The 19,735-nt window shown below is 37.4% G+C and overlaps 1 protein-coding gene across 4 annotated transcripts in view; it reads left to right on the forward strand.

Annotated features, from left to right (window-relative positions):
• Positions 1-2,108: 2,108 nt before the first annotated feature.
• The window catches only part of kcnip1a (Kv channel interacting protein 1 a), a 70,369-nt gene continuing 52,742 nt past the window's right edge, over positions 2,109-19,735 (forward strand). Inside the window, exons 1-2 of one of the 4 annotated variants that reach the window (XM_088343659.1) lie at positions 2,109-2,175; positions 4,768-4,870. In XM_088343659.1, the coding sequence (XP_088199785.1) occupies positions 4,783-4,870 (88 nt within the window). In that variant the 5' untranslated portion in view covers positions 2,109-2,175; positions 4,768-4,782. Of the gene's footprint in view, positions 2,176-4,767; positions 4,871-19,071; positions 19,334-19,735 lie in introns of those variants that run through there. The other 3 variants (XM_088343657.1, XM_088343662.1, XM_088343663.1) reach the window with 3 other exon arrangements.

The following is a 19,735-nucleotide window of genomic DNA, read 5'->3' on the forward strand; positions in this document are numbered from 1 at the left end:
TTAGAGCAAAATAAGTTAAAAAGACACAGAGAAAAAGAGACAGAGAGTGGGAGAAAAGTGGTGGCAAAGAGAGGGAGAGAGAAAGAAATACAAGTACAGTGTCTTTGTTCGAGGTACCTGGCTTTGGCAACATCAAGTTGACATATTTCAACCTGCAGCTCGTTTTTCTCTTGCGCTTCTCTGAGTGTTGTCTCGCGGGCCGGATTCAATCCCTTAGCGGGCCTGATTTGGCCCGCGGGTCGCCTGTTTGACACCTGTGGCGTAGACTACTAAGTAGAGATTCCAACACGTAAAAGCAAGCATTTTTTTTACTAAAAATTAGCATTGTGGTCTAATAGTTCATGTATTTTTGCCTAGTGTTCAAAACAATGTGTTTTTTTACTGACTGAAAGATTTTTGTACCACTAGAAGAAACTAAAAATTACCAGATTTCCCTTGAAACTAGTTTACAAACATCAATCTAATAAAAATGAATAAATATGTATATGTGTATTCCAAGGAACTGTCCATTTCCACTGGTGCTGAAAGTAGATAATTGCCTTCTTGTTTTATAAGGGGGCTGGCATAAGGCGGAAAAAAACAAACATTTTATGACTTCAGAATCAGACTGCAGGCTGATAACTAAGTTTCCACAACCTTTCTCCTTAAAGTGGCAGTGCGTAATATTTTATTACTTGAGGTTGTTTTGGCGACTAACGGGAGAAACTACTCAAATGCATGACCAGCTTTTGAAGGCAACAAAGCACAAGCAGCAAACAATAGTAATAGCAGCTAGTAGAGAGCCATTCCCTACAACCATGACATGAGTGGCTAGAGAGGAAAACAGTGGGGAAAACACAGATGCTTGGGTGACTAGATGTAGCGACCATAGCATGCTGTGCTCAGCTGTGGAAAGTAGAGCTACAACAGAAAACCAAGTAACTAGATACACCTAGAGCAGCTGAAAAGAGAAAATAGCTGGGGTTGGTCAGAGCTAGTAGCGGCGCAGTGGTTAGCGCATGTGCGGCACAGTTCATGTCTTGGGAACCTCCTGCGTGGGTTCAAATCCAGCTCCAGACTTCCTGTGTGGCGTTTGTATGTTCTCCCCATGCTTGCGTGGGTTTCCTCCGAGCACTCCGGTTTCCTCCCACATTCCAAAAACATGCATTTCAGGTGAATTGGCCGGTCCGAATTGTCCCTAGGTGTGAATGAGCGAGTGAGTTGTCTGTCCCGGTGTGCCCTGCAATTGGCTGGCAACCAGTTCAGGGTGTCCCCTGCCCACTGCCCGATGATTGCTGGGATGGGCTCCAGCACCCCCGCGACCCTACTGAGGACAAGCGGTGCAGCTAATGAGATGAGATGAGATGAGGTCAGAGCTAGTAGAAATGGCTAACCTAAGCTAGCAGTTAGCGTGAGAAGCTACTAAAATGCATGAGCAAGTGACGCTGAAAGACGAAACAGGGGCAGCTTTAAAAAAAAACACAGCAGCTATCGGCAAGCCATATCTAACAACCAAGTGGCTTACGCGAGTGGCTAGAGAAGGAAATGGTGAAAAACATTGGAAAATGTCTGAATGACGTAAATCAGCAACCTTGGAAGGTTATTGATACCCAAGGGGCAAACCAGGAGCAGCTAGCGATAACAGCAGTCATTTTGCAGGTGGACCCAAAAATAGGGAAGCATGATCAGAGCCAGGTCTGCTAAAAAAGAGGGATGGCGTTTATTTAAAAAAAGGAGATTCGAAGTTATAAACAATCGTCCAAACTGCACCACTAAGGGTCGCTATATAACACATTTATAATACTACCATTTTCTTGTCTGCTTGGATTTATAATTTGCATGCATTTTTTTGGATGATTTACTCTTTTTTTCCTCAGTTTCGACATTCGCTCGCTCTAATGTGATCACATTCATGCAAGAGGAGGGGGTAGAGGGGTGAGAGAGGGAAACAGAAGAGGACCATGCTCTTTTTTTTTTTTTTTTTTTCTGTTCCCATCCAGCAGTGTGCTATGACGCAAAGGAGCACAACAGAGCTCCTCTCTTTACATCTTTCCTTCACCTTAAGTCGATTTTTATGTAACTACTTTCCGACAACAAACAGAGCTTTTTTCTTTACATCTCCTCCACTTTCAGTTGATTTCTATTTTACTACTTTCCTACGGCAAACGGAGATTCTCTCTTCACATCTCCTCCACCGTAAGTTGAATTTTATTTTACTACTTTCCTACTGCATAGAGAGCTCTTCTCTCCCCCACCTTAAGTCAATTTTTATTTTGCTACTTTCTTACTGCGAATAGAACTCCTCTCTTCACAATTCCCCCACCTTAAGTCAATTTCTGTTTTACTACTTTTCTAATGCAAATAGAGCTCTTCTCTTTACATTTCTTCCACCTTAAGTCAATTTCTATTTAACGAATTTCCTACAGCAAACGGAGCTCCTCTCCTTACATCTACTCCAACTGTAAAAGTCCTCTTTTTACATTTACTCCACCTTTTGTCCGTTTCTATCTTACTCACTTCCAACTGCAAACGGATCTCCTCTCTTTAATTCTACTTTACCTTACGTCATTTTCTATTTTGCTACTTTCCTATTGTTAACAAAGCTCCTTTCTTTACATCTACCCCACCTTAAGGCGATTACTCAAACTTATGTCAAGCTCTTTTTTTTTTTTACATCTCTCCTCCACCTTATGTCGATTTCTAAATGACTACTTTCCTACTGCAAACAGAACTCCTCTCTTTACATTTACTCCACCTTAAGTCGTTCCTCTTTTTACATCTCTCCTCCAACAATTTCTATTTTACTCATTTCCACCTGCAAACTGAACTCCTCTATTTACATCTCTCCTCCACCTTATGTCGATTTCTAAATGACTACTTTCCTACTGCAAACAGAACTCCTCTCTTTACATTTACTCCACCTTAAGTCGTTCCTCTTTTTACATCTCTCCTCCAACAATTTCTATTTTACTCATTTCCACCTGCAAACTGAACTCCTCTATTTACATCTCTCCTCCACCTTAAGTCGATTTCTATTTTACAACTGTCCTACAACAAACGGAGCTCCTCTCATCACATTTCTTCCACCTTAAGTCAATTTCTATTTTATTTCTTTCTTATTGCAAACAAAGTTTATTTCTTTGCATCTACCCAACTTTAAAGTAATTTCTCTTTTACTACTGTCCTACTGACAGTATGTCAAAATCCTCTATGCACATTTTTCCTCCACCTTATGTCGATTTCTATTTTAGTACTTTCCTACTGCAAACAGAGCTCCTCTCTTCACATTTATTCCACCTTAAGTCAGTTTTCATTATACTACATTCCTGCTGCAAACGGAGTTCATTTCTTTACATCTACCCCACTGTAAGGCAAATTGTATTTTACTACTGTCTTACTACAAACGGAGCTCCTCTTTACATCTACTCCACCTTAAGTCGATTTCTATTTAGCTACTTTCTTACTGCAAATGGAGCTCCTCTCTTTACATCTATTCCAAATTATGTCAAGCTCATCTATGTACATTTCTCCTCCACCTTATGTCGATTTCTATTTTACTACTTTCCTACTGCCAACTAAGCTCCTCTCTTTACATCTACTTCACCTTAAGTCGATTTCTATTTTGCTATTTTCCTACTGCGAACGGAGCTCCTCTCTTTACATCTATACCAAATTATGTCAAGCTCCTCTATGTAAATTTCTCCTCCACCCTATGTGGATTTCTATTTTACTACTTTCCTACTGCAAACGGAGTTCCTCTCTTTACATCTACTCCACCTTAAGTCGATTTATATTTTGCTACTTTCTACCGCAAAAGGAGATCTTCTCTTTACATCCATTCCAACTTATGTGAAGCGCCTCCCTTTACATTTCTCCTTCACCTTATGTCGATTTCTATTTTACTATTTTCCTACTGTAAACTGAACTCCTCTCTTTACATCTTTCCTCCACCTTATGTCTATTTCCATCTTACTACTTCCGTACAGCAAACAGAGCTCCTCTCTTTACATCTACTCCAACTTGTGTCAAATTCCTCTCTTTGCATCTCTCTTCCACCTTATGTTGATTTCTAAATTACTACTTTTTTACTGCAAACGGATCGCCTCTCTTTACATCCACCCCACCTTAAGTTAATTTCTACATCTATTCCAACTTATGTCAAGCTCTTCCCTTTACATTTCTCCTTCAGCTTATGTCGATTTCGATTTTAATATTTTCCTACTGCAAACTGAACTCCTCTTTACATCTCTTCTCCACCTTATGTCAATTTTTATTATACTTCATTCATACAGCAAACGGAGTTCATTTCTTTACATCTACCCCACTATAAGGCACATTCTTTTTTACTACTGTCCAACTACAAACGGAGCGCCTCTTTTTACATCAACTCCACCTAAAGTCGATTTCCATTTTGCTACTTTACTACCTCAAACAGAGCTCCTCTCTTTACATTTCCACCTCATGTCAATTTTTGTTATAATACATTCCTGCTGCAAACTGAGTCTCTGCATCTACCCCACTGTAAGGCGAATTCTATTTCATTTACTGTCCTTCTACAAACGGAGTTCCTCTCTTTACATCTACTCCACCTTAAGTCGATTTGTTACAGAGAACGGAATTCCTCTCTTTACATCTATTCCAAATTATGTCTAGCTCCTCTCTTTACATCTCTTCTCCACCTTATGACGATTTCCATTTTACTACTGTCCTACTACAAACAGAGCTCCTCTCTTTACATCTACTCCACTTTAAGTCAATTTCCATTTGACTACTTTCCTTTTGCAAAAGGAGGCTGCGATCGGGATGGCAGGCTGCGCCAAGCGATGCAAGCGAGCTGTCGTCAAGTTTGTTTTGTCGCTTCATAAACTGCTCACCGGAACTCTCATTAAAGGTAAGATATTATTTAATATTATTTTATTGTTTTTTTTCAAGCAAATATCAGTGAAAGAATTGTGAAAGAATTTTTTTTTTCCAAAAATGGATTCCGTTTTATTGTCTTTTGTGCACATTGCAGGTAATATAAAATAATCTTGTATAATCAATACAATTAGAAAATTTTAGAAAACAATTTCTAAAATTCCACTAAAACACTTACATATACAGGAATATTTACTTCAGAAAAATAGTAAAACTAAAAATATACAATTTATTTAAAAGGAAAAAGAGTTTAAAATAAAACAAGGTGCCATATAAATATTTTTTTCATTTTTTTAATGATCACAAACTAACAATATTAATAATAAGTTTAGGGGAAGAAATGTATTATTTTTGTATTCAATAAGCCAGAAATATTTTACTTTTTCTTTCTTTTTGACTTCTTTTCCCCTCCTGAATTGTTTATTCATAACAAATTAGGTATATTTGATTCGGTGTTAATGAGAAATATGCAAACATATTTCACCAAAATATTAGATTTAAATGTTTTAGCTTTTATTCCCCTTCTTTTTGACCTCTTCCTTTTTTTAGTGTGTGTTTTTTTTAAATTCAAAACTAACTATATTTTATTTAGAGTTTAGGGGAAGAAAATGAATCCTTTCATAAAAATATGCTAACATACTTCAACAAAATATTTGATTAAATTGTCTAAGTTGTTTTATCTTCCCTTTTGACCTTTAGCTTGTCTCTCCCTGTGTTGTTTTTGTATTCATAAAAAATATTGTATAATATTTTCGAGAGCTATAAGCTCACATAAACTATTAAAATATATGATTAGGTTGTTTCTTTTCTTTTTGACCATCTAAGTATCTTTTATATAGAGTTTAGGGGAAGAAACTGAATGTTTTTATGAGAAATAAGCTTATATATTTCACCAAATTATGTGATTAAATTGATTTGTAAGGTTTTCTTTCTTTTTGATTTCTTCCTATTTTCCACTATTTGTTTCTTTTTATTCAAAGAAACTAACTATATTAATTTATAGTTTAGGGAAAGAATATTTCAACACCATGTCTAATTTATTTGTTTATTTAATCCTTTTGTTTAAACTATTTTCTCATTAATAAATTGTTTTTTATATTTAATTTGATTAGAAATAAGTAAACATATTTCAGCAAAATATCTTATCAAATAGTTTTTTCTTTTATTCTTTTTGCCCTCTTCCTTTTCTCATTTTTATTCATAAAAAATAAATTTGTTTTATTTAAAGTTTAGGGGAAGAAATTAAATGTTTTCTTGCCAAATATGTTAAAATGTTACGACCCAATATTTGATTAAATTGTTCATTTTTTTCTTTTTGACCTATTTGCTTTCTTCTTTCCTCTCGACCATTTCTTTTTTTAATTTAGGGGGAGAAATTGAATATTTTCCTGATAATATATATAAGATAACATATTTCACCATAATATAAGATTAAATTATTTGAATTAGCAAGTAAGCTGATTTTTCTTTTCTTTTTGTCCTCTTCCCTTTTCTCCCATTGTTTTTAATACAAACACACTTTGAGTCTAGGGGGGTGAAATTGAATATTTTCTCGATATATGTATAAAAGAACACATTTCACCATAATATCAGATTAAATTCTTTGAATTAATAAGTAAGGTTATTTTATATATTTAGGAAATATATTTATCTACGTATTTTTGTGTAATAATGCATGATTTTTTTTTTCCTTTTTGACGTTTTCTTTTTCTTCTCCATGCAATGTTTTTATTAATAATAAATTAACTTAGTTTTATTTTGAGTTTAGAGGGAAATGTTTTAAATTAGAAATAAGGAAACATATTTCACCTTACTATCTGATTAAATTGAGTTATTTTTAAGGTTGTTTTTTCTTTCTTTCTTTTTGACCTCTTCCTTTTCTCTGGGAATTCTATGTATACATGTATATGTGTAAAAGAATGCATGTTTTTTTAAAGCCGGAGTCTAATCCTTTTATCATTTTTCATGCACATCACATGTAGAGAGATGTTTTCTTCTTTATTACAGGTACTTCTTCTTTTTCTCTGTTGGTTGTTCGCTAATGAAAGCAGCTAACTAACAGAGAAACGTGGCTAAAAGTTGATCTAGGCCACTCTGGTGATGAATGCGAGTAATAAAAAAGGGGCCACACAAACTAGCTTGTACATTCGTGTGTGTAAGTAACAGAGATCTTTCTTTGGCTTTTGTTGTGGGAGCGAGCAGGAAATGACACAAAGAGAAATGCCCGCAGGCCGGAACACACTTATGTATTGAGACTGGACACTGCGGAATATCAAAGATGACGTGTACGAACACTGTAAACGCAACTGTAGTATTTCGTCTTGCAGAGTAATTTTGTCAATGTGCACTTGCCCTCAAGGACTTCTTCTGTTTCCCTTTACTGTGCACGCAAGTCCACATATAAACAGTGGATAGAAAAATTTGGCGCAATTGTTATTATTATTTTTAGTTAAATACATTTATATTATATACATTTATGAGTAATTAAATGCATGGATGAATAAAGTTATTTAAAAAATATATTGAAATAATTTCTCAAATTAGTAAATGAATATGTAAAATAACATTTTGACTGAAAAATAAAGATAAACTAAGGTTCAATAATACATAAACTGATATTCAAATAGATTATTCAATTAATACATTTAAATAAACATATAAATATCCACACCAAAAAAAGATTAATTTAAAAAAAGTAATACATAAATTATTAAATATTAAATCGTTAAAATTAAATACAAAGTCTCCACTCCAAATGAATAATCTAATATTTAAATGATTCAAAATTGACATCTAAATTAAAATACCTTTTCTCTAAATATAAAGTCAAGTCATGTTCATTTGTGTAGCCCTTTAAATACACAAATGAATGATGACAATAATGTTTTATAATATGTGAATGATTAGATTTTTTAAACATCATTAAAGTAGTCTAAATTTTAAAAAATGCATGAAATAGTAGTGAAATTAAATAAATGCATACCAAATTATATTAAAAACAATCCATCGTACAATAAAAAATGTACACAAAAGCAGGAATTATCAATCAAAATAGTTTTTAATAATAAATTGTTAAACACAAAAATATATTATTAAGTTAAAACAATTTTTTTTAAAAAAGTCGACATAAAATAATAACATTAATACAAATAAATAAATGAATAATTAAAATTAAATTAAAATTAAAAAAGTTTACACACAAAAAAAAGAAAATAATATTCCATTATAAAAAAGTTTTTATATAATTAAGATTAAAAAAAAAGTTTTTGTACACGTTTCTGGTCCAAATACCAGGATTTTTCTTCTTTTTAAACCAATAAAACAAGACTACTTTGTATGTGAGCTAACCAAAAACTGTTCCTTTTTTGTGTAAGGAGACTCTATAGTGTTTGTGTTTTGTACAATAAAATAATTCAAAATAAATAAAAATAAATTAATGCAAAAACCATAATATCATTAAATCATAATAGAAGTTTGCATCCATCATTTAAATGTTTATATTTTTGTTATGTTTACATTCTGCATGCTGACATTCCACAATTTAGTTTTGCATCACATTTACCTTTTAAAATATTTGTTTTCACTGAGCCATTCATTTATTGAACTGTACCTAGTTAACATGTCTGACGCCGCTATCCGTGAGTAAGTGTGCGCGAATGGGTAAGTGTGGAATACATCGTAAAGCGCTTTGAGAGGTGACTTGAAGAGCGTTGTATAAAATGCAGTCTAGTCTATTCCATTTACCATTTGGTTGCCTTCCGTTTCCTCAAGACTCTTCTTTTGTCATAGGAGTAATGCTGCCCTCTGCTGGCTGTTTTTGGATATTCGCCTCAACAGGACGAAAAATTACAGCAACCTTTACAATTTAGTCTTAAAATCTATCTATCCATCTATCTCTATCCAGCTAACTATCTAGACATCTATCTAGGCATCTACATCTAGACATCTATCTATCTAGACATCTATATCTATCTATCTAGACATCTATCTATCTAGACACCTATCAAGTCATTTATCCAACTAGACATCTAGACACCTATATCTATTTATCTATACATGTATCTAATCCACCTATGTAGACATCCAGGCATCTATCTCTCTAGTCACCTATATCTATCCATTTAGACACCTATATCTATCCATCTATCTAGACACCTAGATCTATCTAGACATCTACCTAGACATCTATACATCTATCTAGACATCTAAACACCTATATCTATCATCTAGACACCTATATCTATCATCTAGACACCTATATCTATCTATCTAGTCATCTATCTATCTAGACACCTATCAAGACATCTATCCAACTAGACATCTAGACACCTATATCTATTTATCTATACATCTATCTATCTAATCTACCTATACAGACATCCAGACATTTATCTCTCTAGATACCTATATCTATCCATTTAGACACCTATATCTATCCATCTATCTAGACATCTCGATCTATCTAGACATCTACCTAGACATCTATACATCTATCTAGACATCTAAACTCATAGAGCTATCATCTAGACACCTATATCTATCACCTAGACACCTATATCTATCACCTAGACACCTATATCTATCACCTAGACACCTATATCTATCATCTAGACACCTATATCTATCTATCTAGACATCTATCTATCTAGACACTATCTATCATCTAGACACCTATGTCTATCTATCCATCTATCTATCTATCTATCTAGACATCTGTATCTATCCATCTAGACTGGTATAACTATCTAGTGGACACGCACACAATAATGAAACTAAGACTTTATAATAATGGAATAAATAAATTATCTTTGTATTTTTCTATTTGTTCAGCTGTTAAGGAACTCTGTTACTTCATTTAAACAGTACTAAGAAATTTCAATAGTTGATAACTCCCAAGATTTCATGACGAATAAATGATGTTTTTGTAGTTTTTTGTTTAGCCGCTAGAGGGCTCTGTCACCTCACTTTAGTTACTCTCTTTAGTTTAAGCACCGAACGGATATAATGAAATAAGATATTCTTTTGTTATTTTTCTTTCGGAGGCTTGTTGGTGCAGATCAGAAGACTGGGAACAATTTTGAAAATTCGTGTTTATCATCGTATATAAGGGTACTTTTGAGGAAAATACTTTCGAGGATTTGAATCTCTCACGTTTCAACTTTGTCCACTAGGATTTTTTTTGGTACAGGATTAATTTCATTTTTATTTATTTATTCTTTTGGATTAAAGGACTTCTTAGAATATATACAGGCCTTAAACGAAAGTGTTTGTGTTCAAACATAGTATTTTTATATCCATAAATAAGCCTCATTTGCTCACGACTAATGATTTTTTTTATCTTAAAACGTCGGTGTGTATTGTATAGCGCCCCCTTGATATGTAAACACTCTATACAATTAAAACGTGCTACCTCATAAACATTATTATTATTGTCCAATATTACGCAACTTGAAGACTTTGATATGTGAGGTGGCCATTTTGCTAGTACGGAAGCCCAGATGACAATTTTTCCAAGCTACCTTTTCCCAGTAGAGCTTTTATCACTTAAGAAATAGCCACTGTACACAGCTGATTTCCTAATGTAATGGCCAAGTCTTTACTTTCAGGCATCATCTATTTTGTTTCCACTGTTTCCTTCTTTGGCCACTAATGTTATATGCTATGTGTCACTGCTAGCTCGTTTTGTTAGCAGCACTGTGGAAATAAAGCTTGTTTTGTACATCAGTGTCACTCGACTTCCACAGCTGGTCATCCAAGGGAACGTCAGAGAGTTCTTTCATTCAGGTACCTAGTGCTTTTTTCCCCACTGTTTCCTTCTCTTATCACTCATGTTAGCTACTTGGTTGCAGGCTTTGGCTCGACGCTAGCTGCATTTGTTATTGTTAGCTGCTTCTGCTTCGTTCTTCAGTGTCACTCACCTTCCACAGCCTGTCATGCAAGAAAACGTGGCTGAGTTCCGTAATTTGAGCTTCTGGAGTTTTTCTATGATTTCCTTCTCTAGCCACAGATTTTTGGGTGGAGGCTTTTGCTCATTGTTAACTGCTTTTGTCATTGTTAGATCTTTTGCCTATTCGTTCAGTGTCACTCATGTTCCACGGCTGGTCATCCAAGTGAACTTCAGGGAAATCTGTGATTCACTCACCTGGGGCTTTTTTACCCACTGTTTCTTTCTCTTCTCACTCATATTTGTCACTTGGCTTGACGCTTTTACTCCATCTTTTAGTGCCACTCACGTTCCACAGCTGGTCATCCAAGCGAAAGTTGGAGTTCCGTGATTCAGGCACCTGGTGCTTTTTTTCCACTGTTTCCTTCTCTTTTTACCCATGTTAGTCACTTGGCTCGATGCTAGCTGCATTAGTGATTGTTGCCTACTCCTGCTTCGTTCTTCAGTGTCACTCACCTCCTCATGCAAGCAAACGAGACTGAGTTCCATAATTCGGGCTTTTGGTGCTTTTTTTCCATAATTTCCTTCTTTAGCCACAACTATTTGGCTGGAGGCTATCGCTCATTGTTAACTGCTTTTGTCATTGTTAGATCTTTTGCCCTGTCGTTCAGTGTCACTCAAGTTCCACGGCTGGTCATCCAAGTGAACTTCAGGGAAATCTGTGATTCACTCACTTGGGGCTTTTTTACCTACTGTTTCTTTCTCTTTTCACTCATATTTGCCACTTGGCTTGACGCTAGCTGCATTACAGATTTTTACCTGCTCCTGCTTTGTTCTTAAGTGTCACTCATCTTCCGCAGCCTGTCATGCAAGCAATCATGGCTGAGTCCCGTGATTCAGGCTTCTAGCGCTTTTTTCTCTTATTTCCTTCTCTAGCCACACATTGGCTGGAGGCTACTGCTCATTGTTAATTGCTTTTGTTATTGTTAGATCTTCTGCTCCGTTGTTCAGTGTCACTCATGTTCCACAGCAGGTCGTCCAAGCGAACGTCGGGGAAATCCATGATTCACGCGCCTGGTGCTTTTTTCCCCACTGTTTCCTTCTCTTTTGAATCATGTTAGCTACTTGGTTGCAGGGTTTGGCTCGACGCTGGCTGCATTTGTTATTGTTAGCTTCTCTTGCTTCGTTCTTCATTGTCACTCACCTTCCACAGCCAGTCATGCAAGCAAACGTGGCTGAGTTCCGTGATTCGGGCTTCTGGCGCTTTTTTTCTATTATTTCCTTCTCTAGCCACACATATTTGGCTGTAGGTTATTGCTCATTCTTAACTGATATTGTTATTGTTAGATGCTTCAGCTCCATCTTTTAGTGTCACTCACGTTCCACAGCTGGTTATGCATCCTTTCATATTTTCCTCCCACTGTTTCGTTCTCTAGTCACTGAGCTTTACTTTCCCTCTAACTGATTCTGTTCCAGACAGAGTCTTTGCTTTATAATTTGATTAACCTTTTTTTTTTTTAAAGCGGTCAGACCAAATTGCTAATAAAAAACATTTGATTGCATTTTGGAGTCTGGCAGATTTTTTATTCTATTTTTTATTCTCCTCAACTTCATCATCAAGCTGCAGGCACCGATTAAGCCTAATCCCCATCATCACATTCTCCTCTTCTTACTTTTTGCCCTCGCTAGCTGTCACATTTTCCATTTCTATTTCCCTGAACTTATTTTTGACAAAATACGGCGAGTTTGTGCTATCTGAGAAAACTCTTGAAAGCGTTTTGCCTCTGGATGTTATCACTCCACAACATTTTTTTCTCAGGCATAATTTGAACTTATATTCAACTTGTTTTTTGTCTTTAGTTCTCCTTTTTTTCCCTGCTCATCTTTGCGAGTGCTGGTATGACTCATACGTTTCCTCAGAAGCAATTAAAATATTCCCAAAAACTTCAAAGGTGTTTTTAGAGTTGGACCAAACAGGCACTACTGCTATAAAACATAATATTAAAGACACAGTGTGTATAATTTTAACACTAGAGGTTGTTGTATTGTGTAGTGTAACCAAAAAGACCCAAGAAGAAATACAAACCATGGAGAATTTAAGTGAGCAAAACGCACTGTTACCTTTCAGGTTTTTGCCCAGCCTTTTTGACATATTTGGATTGCCGTAGCAGCAAGATGGCCGACAATTATGTCAGGTCTTTCTAGATGTGGCTAATGTTATTTCAAATAAATGCTAAATTCTCGACCAACGAGTATTTAAAAAATGTAGGGTTGTATAAGAGTTCAAGTATTTTTGCTCATTACTCAAATATTGTTTTTGAAATGAAATGAGTATTTTACCACTAGGAGGCGCTAAATCATACAGCGTTCCTTTAATAATATACTTGGGGATTTATTTTTTTAATTCATGGGAATGTTGAAAACTGAGAAATGCAAATGAGGTATAATAAACCCCTGGGCCCTGTGACCCTGCTGTGGATATGTTGTGCAGATGATGGATGGATGGATAAACTCCTGGGTTAAAAAATGTGGCCAATGGGCTGATCTGGGAGAATAATCTTTTTTTTTTTTTAATTTATAGATAAATATCCATCCATCCATCCATGATCTGCACCGCTTATCCTCAGTAGGGTCACGGGGGTGCTAGAGCCCATCCCAGCTATCTTTGGGCAGTGGGCAGGGGACACCCTGAACTGGTTGCCAGCCAGTCGCAGGGCACTCAGGGACAGACAATTCGCTCGCTTAGTCATACCTGAGGGACAAATTGGACCGGACAATTAACCTGACATGCATGTTTTTGGAATGTGGAAGGAAACCGGAGGAAACCCACGCAAGCACAGGGAAATCATGCAAACTCCACACAGGTGGTTCGATCTCATGACCTCAGAAATGTGCCGCACATGCGCTAACCACTGCGCCGCTGTGCTGCCCTATAGATAAATATACATTCACATATCTACATGTTATATTTGTATTTGTTTTTGAATAGATTCGTTTCCAAATCGGTTCATGAAACACTCATAATTAAAGCAAAATTTGTTTATATATATATATATATATATATATCTCATCTTGTCTCATTAGCCGTACCGCTTATCCTCATTAGGGTCGCGGGGGGGCTGGAGCCCATCCCAGCCATCTCCGGGCAGTGGGCAGGGGACACCCTGAACTGGTTGCCAGCCAATCGCAGGGCACACAGGGACAGACAACTCATTCGCTCATTCACACCTATATATATATATTAGTATTTCTGTAGTATTTTGTAATATTACTTTAGTTGTATTTTTGTAGTATTTTTGTTGTCATATTTATTCAGTGGTATTTATCTGATATCGTATTACTGTTGTAGTATTTTTGGAGTACTGTATTTCTGCAGACGTATTTATGAAGTACTCTACATAAGTTTTTTTGTACTATTTCTGTAGTCTTTCTGCAGTTGTACTTCTGTAGTTGTATTTATGTATCATAGTGTTACTGTAGTATTTTTGAAGTAGTTCTTGGGTATTTTATTTGAATGAAAGCAAAATCTCATAATAGGTTCCTTTTTATAAGCACTTACCGTAAAATCCGGACTATAGAGCGCACCTGATTACAAGCCGCACCCATCACATTTTAAGGGGAAAACCGATTTTGTCCATACACAAGCCGCACCTGTACATAAACCGCATTCACCACATTAAAAAATGTAACACAAGCACAAAATTAATTCAAGACAATCTTCAAGTCCCATGAATGAAACTAAATGTCCTTCATTGAAGCACACAGTGTAAAAATCACGGCCCCTAAATTGAACGCAAAATGATATAGGTACTTAATGTTTGATGCAAACCTGCAGATTCTGGGTGCCCGTTGATAGTAATCCAAGGAAAAAAAGTGTATATTTCCAAAAGTAAGGCTGGGAAAAATATATATCCACTATTGTCCGCCGTGTCCACAAAAACTCACCTTTACCGGTCCCGAATTCCCATCAGCCCGCGTTTGCTCCGCCCCTCTTTTTTAATTGGCCCGTTCAGAATAAGTGTCTCAAATAAATACAAATAAATAAATTACAAAAATATACAGTTGCAAATACATATTACACATACTTACAAAGAAAGACGGTACACCGAGAGAGTTTTCAAAGCTTTAATAATAATAATATAACTTTCATCCTAAACCGTGCCTTTTGCAGGTAGCCTCACGTTACTAACAACACGCTCGCATACCAGCCAACGAGCCTATTAAGGAAACACATACCGTATATAGAAGACTGGCAGACTGGTACTGCCTTAAAAAAATTACATAAATTGGCCGCATCACTGAATAAGCCGCAGGGTTGAAAATTTGGGAAAAACGTAGCGGCTTATCGTCCGGTATTTACGGTAAGTTGAAATTAAGTTTCCGAGCAATTTTGTTGTATTTTTACAGTAGTATATTTGTTGTAGACCACAGGTGTCAAACTGCCGGCCCGCGGGCCAAATCAGGCCCGCTAAGGGATTGTATCCGGCCCGCGAGACAACGCTGAGGGAAGCGCAAGAGAAAAACGAGCTGCAGGTTGAAATATGTCCACTTGATGTTGCCAAAGCCAGGCGCCTCTCACAAACGCTGTACTTGTATTTCTTTCTTTCTCTCTCTCTTTCACTCTATCTCTCGTCCTAACTTTTTCTCTCACCTTCTATCTTTTGCTCTTTCACTCGCTCTTTCTCTCTTTTTCTTTCTTTGTTCCTCTTCTTCCCTTTTTCTCTCTGTGTCTTTTTACTTTCTTTGGCTCTCTCTTTTTTTCCTTTTCTCTCTCTCTCTTGCACCCCCCTCTTTCTCCTCTTCTCTTTCTCTCTTTGTATTTCTGTTTGGATTTTTTTTTTTCTCTCTTTTTCTTTCCCCCTCTTTCACAATTTATTTTTTCTCTTTTGTTTCTCATATCGCTCTCTCTTTTTTACCTCTCTCTCTCTTTCTTTCTCATCTCATCAGCCGTACCGCTTATCCTCATTAGGGTCGCGGGGGGGCTGGAGCCCATTCCAGCCATCTCCGGGCAGTGGGCAGGGGACACCCTGAACTGGTTGCCAGCCAATCGCAGGGCACACAGGGACAGACAACTCATTCGCTCATTCAAACCTAGGGACAATTTGGACCGGCCAATTCACCTGAAATGCATGTTTTTGGAACGTGGGAGGAAACCGGAGTGCCCGGAGGAAACCCACGCAAGCACGGGGAGAACATACAAACTCCGCACAGGAAGTCTGGAGCTGGATTTGAACCCACGACAGGTTCCCATGACATGAACTGTGCCGCACAAGCGCTAACCACTGCGCCGCCGTGCTGCATCTCTTTCTTTCTCCCTTTCTCTTTTTTATTTGTCCCACCCTCTCTCTTTTTCCTCTCCCTCTCTTTCTCTTATTTTGTTCTCTCTTTTTTCTTTCTCCTCAATCTACTAATCTTTCTTTCTTTGTTTTCTTTCTTTCTTACCTTCTTTATCCCATCTTTCCTTTTCTTTCTTTCTTTCTCTCTTTCTCTTTCTTTCTCCATTTCCTTCTCTCTTTCTTTCTTTCTTTGTTTCTTTCTGTCCATCTCTCCATTTCATTCTTCCTTCCTCATTAGTCCGGCCCCTGAGAGAATGTTTGTTCTATCTTGTGGCCCCTGAGTTAAAATGAGTTTGACACCCCTGTTGTAGACACACAGACGGACAATGGGAACAGGGTTGGCACCAGTAAAACTTTTTGAAATAGTAGTATCTTATTCATTATTACTTTATATGTTGTCATTATACTTTGAGCATGTTCGGCTGAAAAAAGCCTGGGGGCCGCAGGTTGCACACTTCTGATCTAGAAGTTAGCACTTTAATTTAGCAACGGGATTTTTTTTTATACTTTTAATTTTAGTGGAACTGTTACTATGGCGGGCAGCATGGCGGCGCAGTGGTTAGCGCATGTGCGGCACAGTTCATGTCTTGGGAACCTCCTGCGTGGGTTCAAATCCAGCTCCAGACTTCCTGTGCGGAGTTTGTATGTTCTCCCCGTGCTTGCATGGGTTTCCTCCGGGCACCCCGGTATCCTCCCACATTCCAAAAACATGCATTTCAGGTGAATTGGCCGGTCCAAATTGTCCCGAGGTGTGAATGAGCGAGTGAGTTGTCTGTCCCCGTGGGCCCTGCCATTGGCTGGCAACCAGTTCAGGGTGTCCCCTGCCCACTGCCCGATGATTGCTGGGATGGGCTCCAGCACCCCCGCGACCCTACTGAGGATAAGCGGTGTAGCTAATGAAATGAGAGATGAGATGTTACTATGGCAGAGTTAATGGACTGCAAAGTTTACACATGAGGTAACTTTATAACGTGAATGCTTTCAGCATTCTCTCTCTAAAAATTAAATATTGTACAATGATTCATCAGCAGTCACATATCCGACCTTTCAAATTTGAGTCTCGCCGACCCGATTTGAAATACCGTGGCCAACCATGACAAGCTAGCAAGCGGCAGGCAGATTTGAGCCGACTTCTTCTCATAAGTGGCACATGAAATATTCATCATTGTCTTTCTGCATCAAATATTCTCCTGGCCATTGTACCCCCTCACCCTCCCATTCCTGCGGGACCGGATTGCGTTATTTCCCCCCGAAAGTGTGATTAATGCGTATAAACGAGCGCCGAGGCAAAAAAGGACAAATGAGAGGATTAAACTGTGAGTTGCATTGCTAATGCGCGTGATTGTGTTTTTATGAGCGTGCTCGCCGCGTTTAAAAATGCTGTCAGATCACTCAACGGTCTTAAAAGTGCTTGTGTTAAAGTGACAGTGTGCAATAATTCACCATTAGAGGTCGTTGTAGCTTAGAATAGAGTTGTAGCACGAGCATTAGAAGAAGATATACTACAGAAGCCCAAAAGATAAAACTTGGCAACATTTGGAAGCCAAAATTTAGATTTTTTTGAATGAGCAATGGTGAAAACTCCTCTCAATGCCTGCGTGTGGAAATACAACATCAAAAACAATACTTACTGGTGCAAACACCTCAATGCTTTGACCGAGGAGCCCAAATTTTTCTTCGTGGTAGTATCTCCATGTTGGTTCGCCAAACACATAGCAAATTTCGGTCGCTTTGAGTGCCCGGAGCAGCAAAACCCGAGACAAACATGGTGGCCACTTTTAGACAGGGATTCCACAAACTAAAAGAAATACACATTTATTGACCTATGATTTAAAAAAAAATGAAATTCAACATTGGTATGATAGTTTATGTTTGTGTTTTGCTTGGTATTCAAATGAATAATTAATGACCGTTTTTTTTGTATCACTTGGAGTTATAAATAATACATACTGTCCCTTTAACACACAGGCGTCAAACTGCCGGCCCGCGGGCCGGATCAGGCCCGCTAAGGTACTGAATCCGGCCCGCGAGACAAAGCTGAGGGAAGCGCAAGAGAAAAACGAGCTGCAGGTTGAAATATGGCCACTTGATTTTGCCAAAGCCAGGCGCCAGTCACAAACGCTGTACTTGTATTTCTTTCTTTCTCTCTCTCTTTCACTCCCTCTCTCTTGTCCTCCCTTTTTCTCTCACCTTCTATCTCTCTCTCTTTCACTTGCTGTCGCTCTTTTTCTTTCTTTGTTCCTCTTCTTCTCTTTCTCTATCTTTATCTATCTATCTCTCTTTTACCTTATTTTTGCTTTCCCTTCCTTTTTTCCATTTCTCTGTCTTTTCTCTCTCTGTCTCTCTCTTGCATCAACCTCCTTCTCTCTTTCTCTCCTACTCTCTCTCTCTTTCTATTTCTGTTTTGATTTATTTTTCTCTCTCTTTCTTTCCCCCTCTCTCACTATTTCTCTTTTTATCTCTTTTGTTTAACATTCTCTGTCTCTTGCTCTCCCTTATCTCTCTCTCCCTCTTTCTCCCTTTCTCTCTTTCTTTATCCCATTTCTTTCTCCCTTTTTCTTTCTCCTCAATCTACTAGTTTTTCGTTCTTTCTTTCCCTTTTTCTTTCTTTCATTGTTTCTTTCTGTCTTTATTTCTGTCATTCTTTTTTTCACTCATCTTCTCTTTTCTTTCCTTCTTTTTCTTTCTCTCTCTTTATTTCTTTCTTTTCTTATTTTCTTTCTGTCCATCTCTTTTTTCATTCTTCCTACCTCATTAGTCTGCCCCTGAGAGAAGGTTTGTGAGTTTGACACCCCTGCTTTAACACATACTTAATAGAGAAAATATTTCATTTACACGTTTTAAGGACAACTCAAACTACTCACCCAACTTGTAAACATTGATTGTGACGTGTAATAGTTATGTACAAATGAAAATGTTTCGTTGTTAGTCGCTTTATTATGACGTCAGCATCAAATGATTAATTAACACGTACCGAGTTTGTGTTTTCTTTGTTGTTTTATGTTCTCCACGGGTTAAACATGTTAGAAAAAGCATTGAATCTTTTAATGGTTCACAAAAGCTGTTGGATTGGTCTGAAATTCGAGCCGTTTAGTCGTTAGCATTCGTTAGCCTGTAAGCTACTGGAGAGTGCAATTTACACCTGTTGCTATTTATGACGTCATCGAAGATTTTGGATCTCGAAGATCAACATGTACCTGATGGAGTGTTAGCCCACGTAAGTTTCAATTTCTTAATTTCTTGGTTGCTTTATGTTCAGAAGTAGTCAAGGCAGTAAGAAATTATATTTAAACGTTTTGGAATCACAAAAGTTGTCCAAAAAGTGTTAAAAAGCGAGCAGTTTAAGACGTTAGCATTCGTTAGCTAGTGGGCTTGTTTGCTAACCAAGCTAACTGCGTTAGCCATCCATCCATCCATCCATCCATTATCTGCACAGCTTATCCTCAGTAGGGTCGCGGGGGTGCTGGAGCCCATCCCAGCTATCTTCGGGCAGTGGGCAGGGGACACCCTGAACTGGACAATTTGAAGCGGCCAATAAATCTGACATGCATATTTTTGAAATGTGGGAGGAAACCGGAGTGCCCGGAGGAAACCTTCGGTGTGTATATATATATATATA

This window comes from Urocampus carinirostris, chromosome 9 (genome assembly GCF_059441175.1).
Source record: "Urocampus carinirostris isolate Australia breed hairy pipefish chromosome 9, RoL_Ucar_1.0, whole genome shotgun sequence".
NCBI classification, from domain to species: Eukaryota; Metazoa; Chordata; class Actinopteri; order Syngnathiformes; family Syngnathidae; genus Urocampus; species Urocampus carinirostris.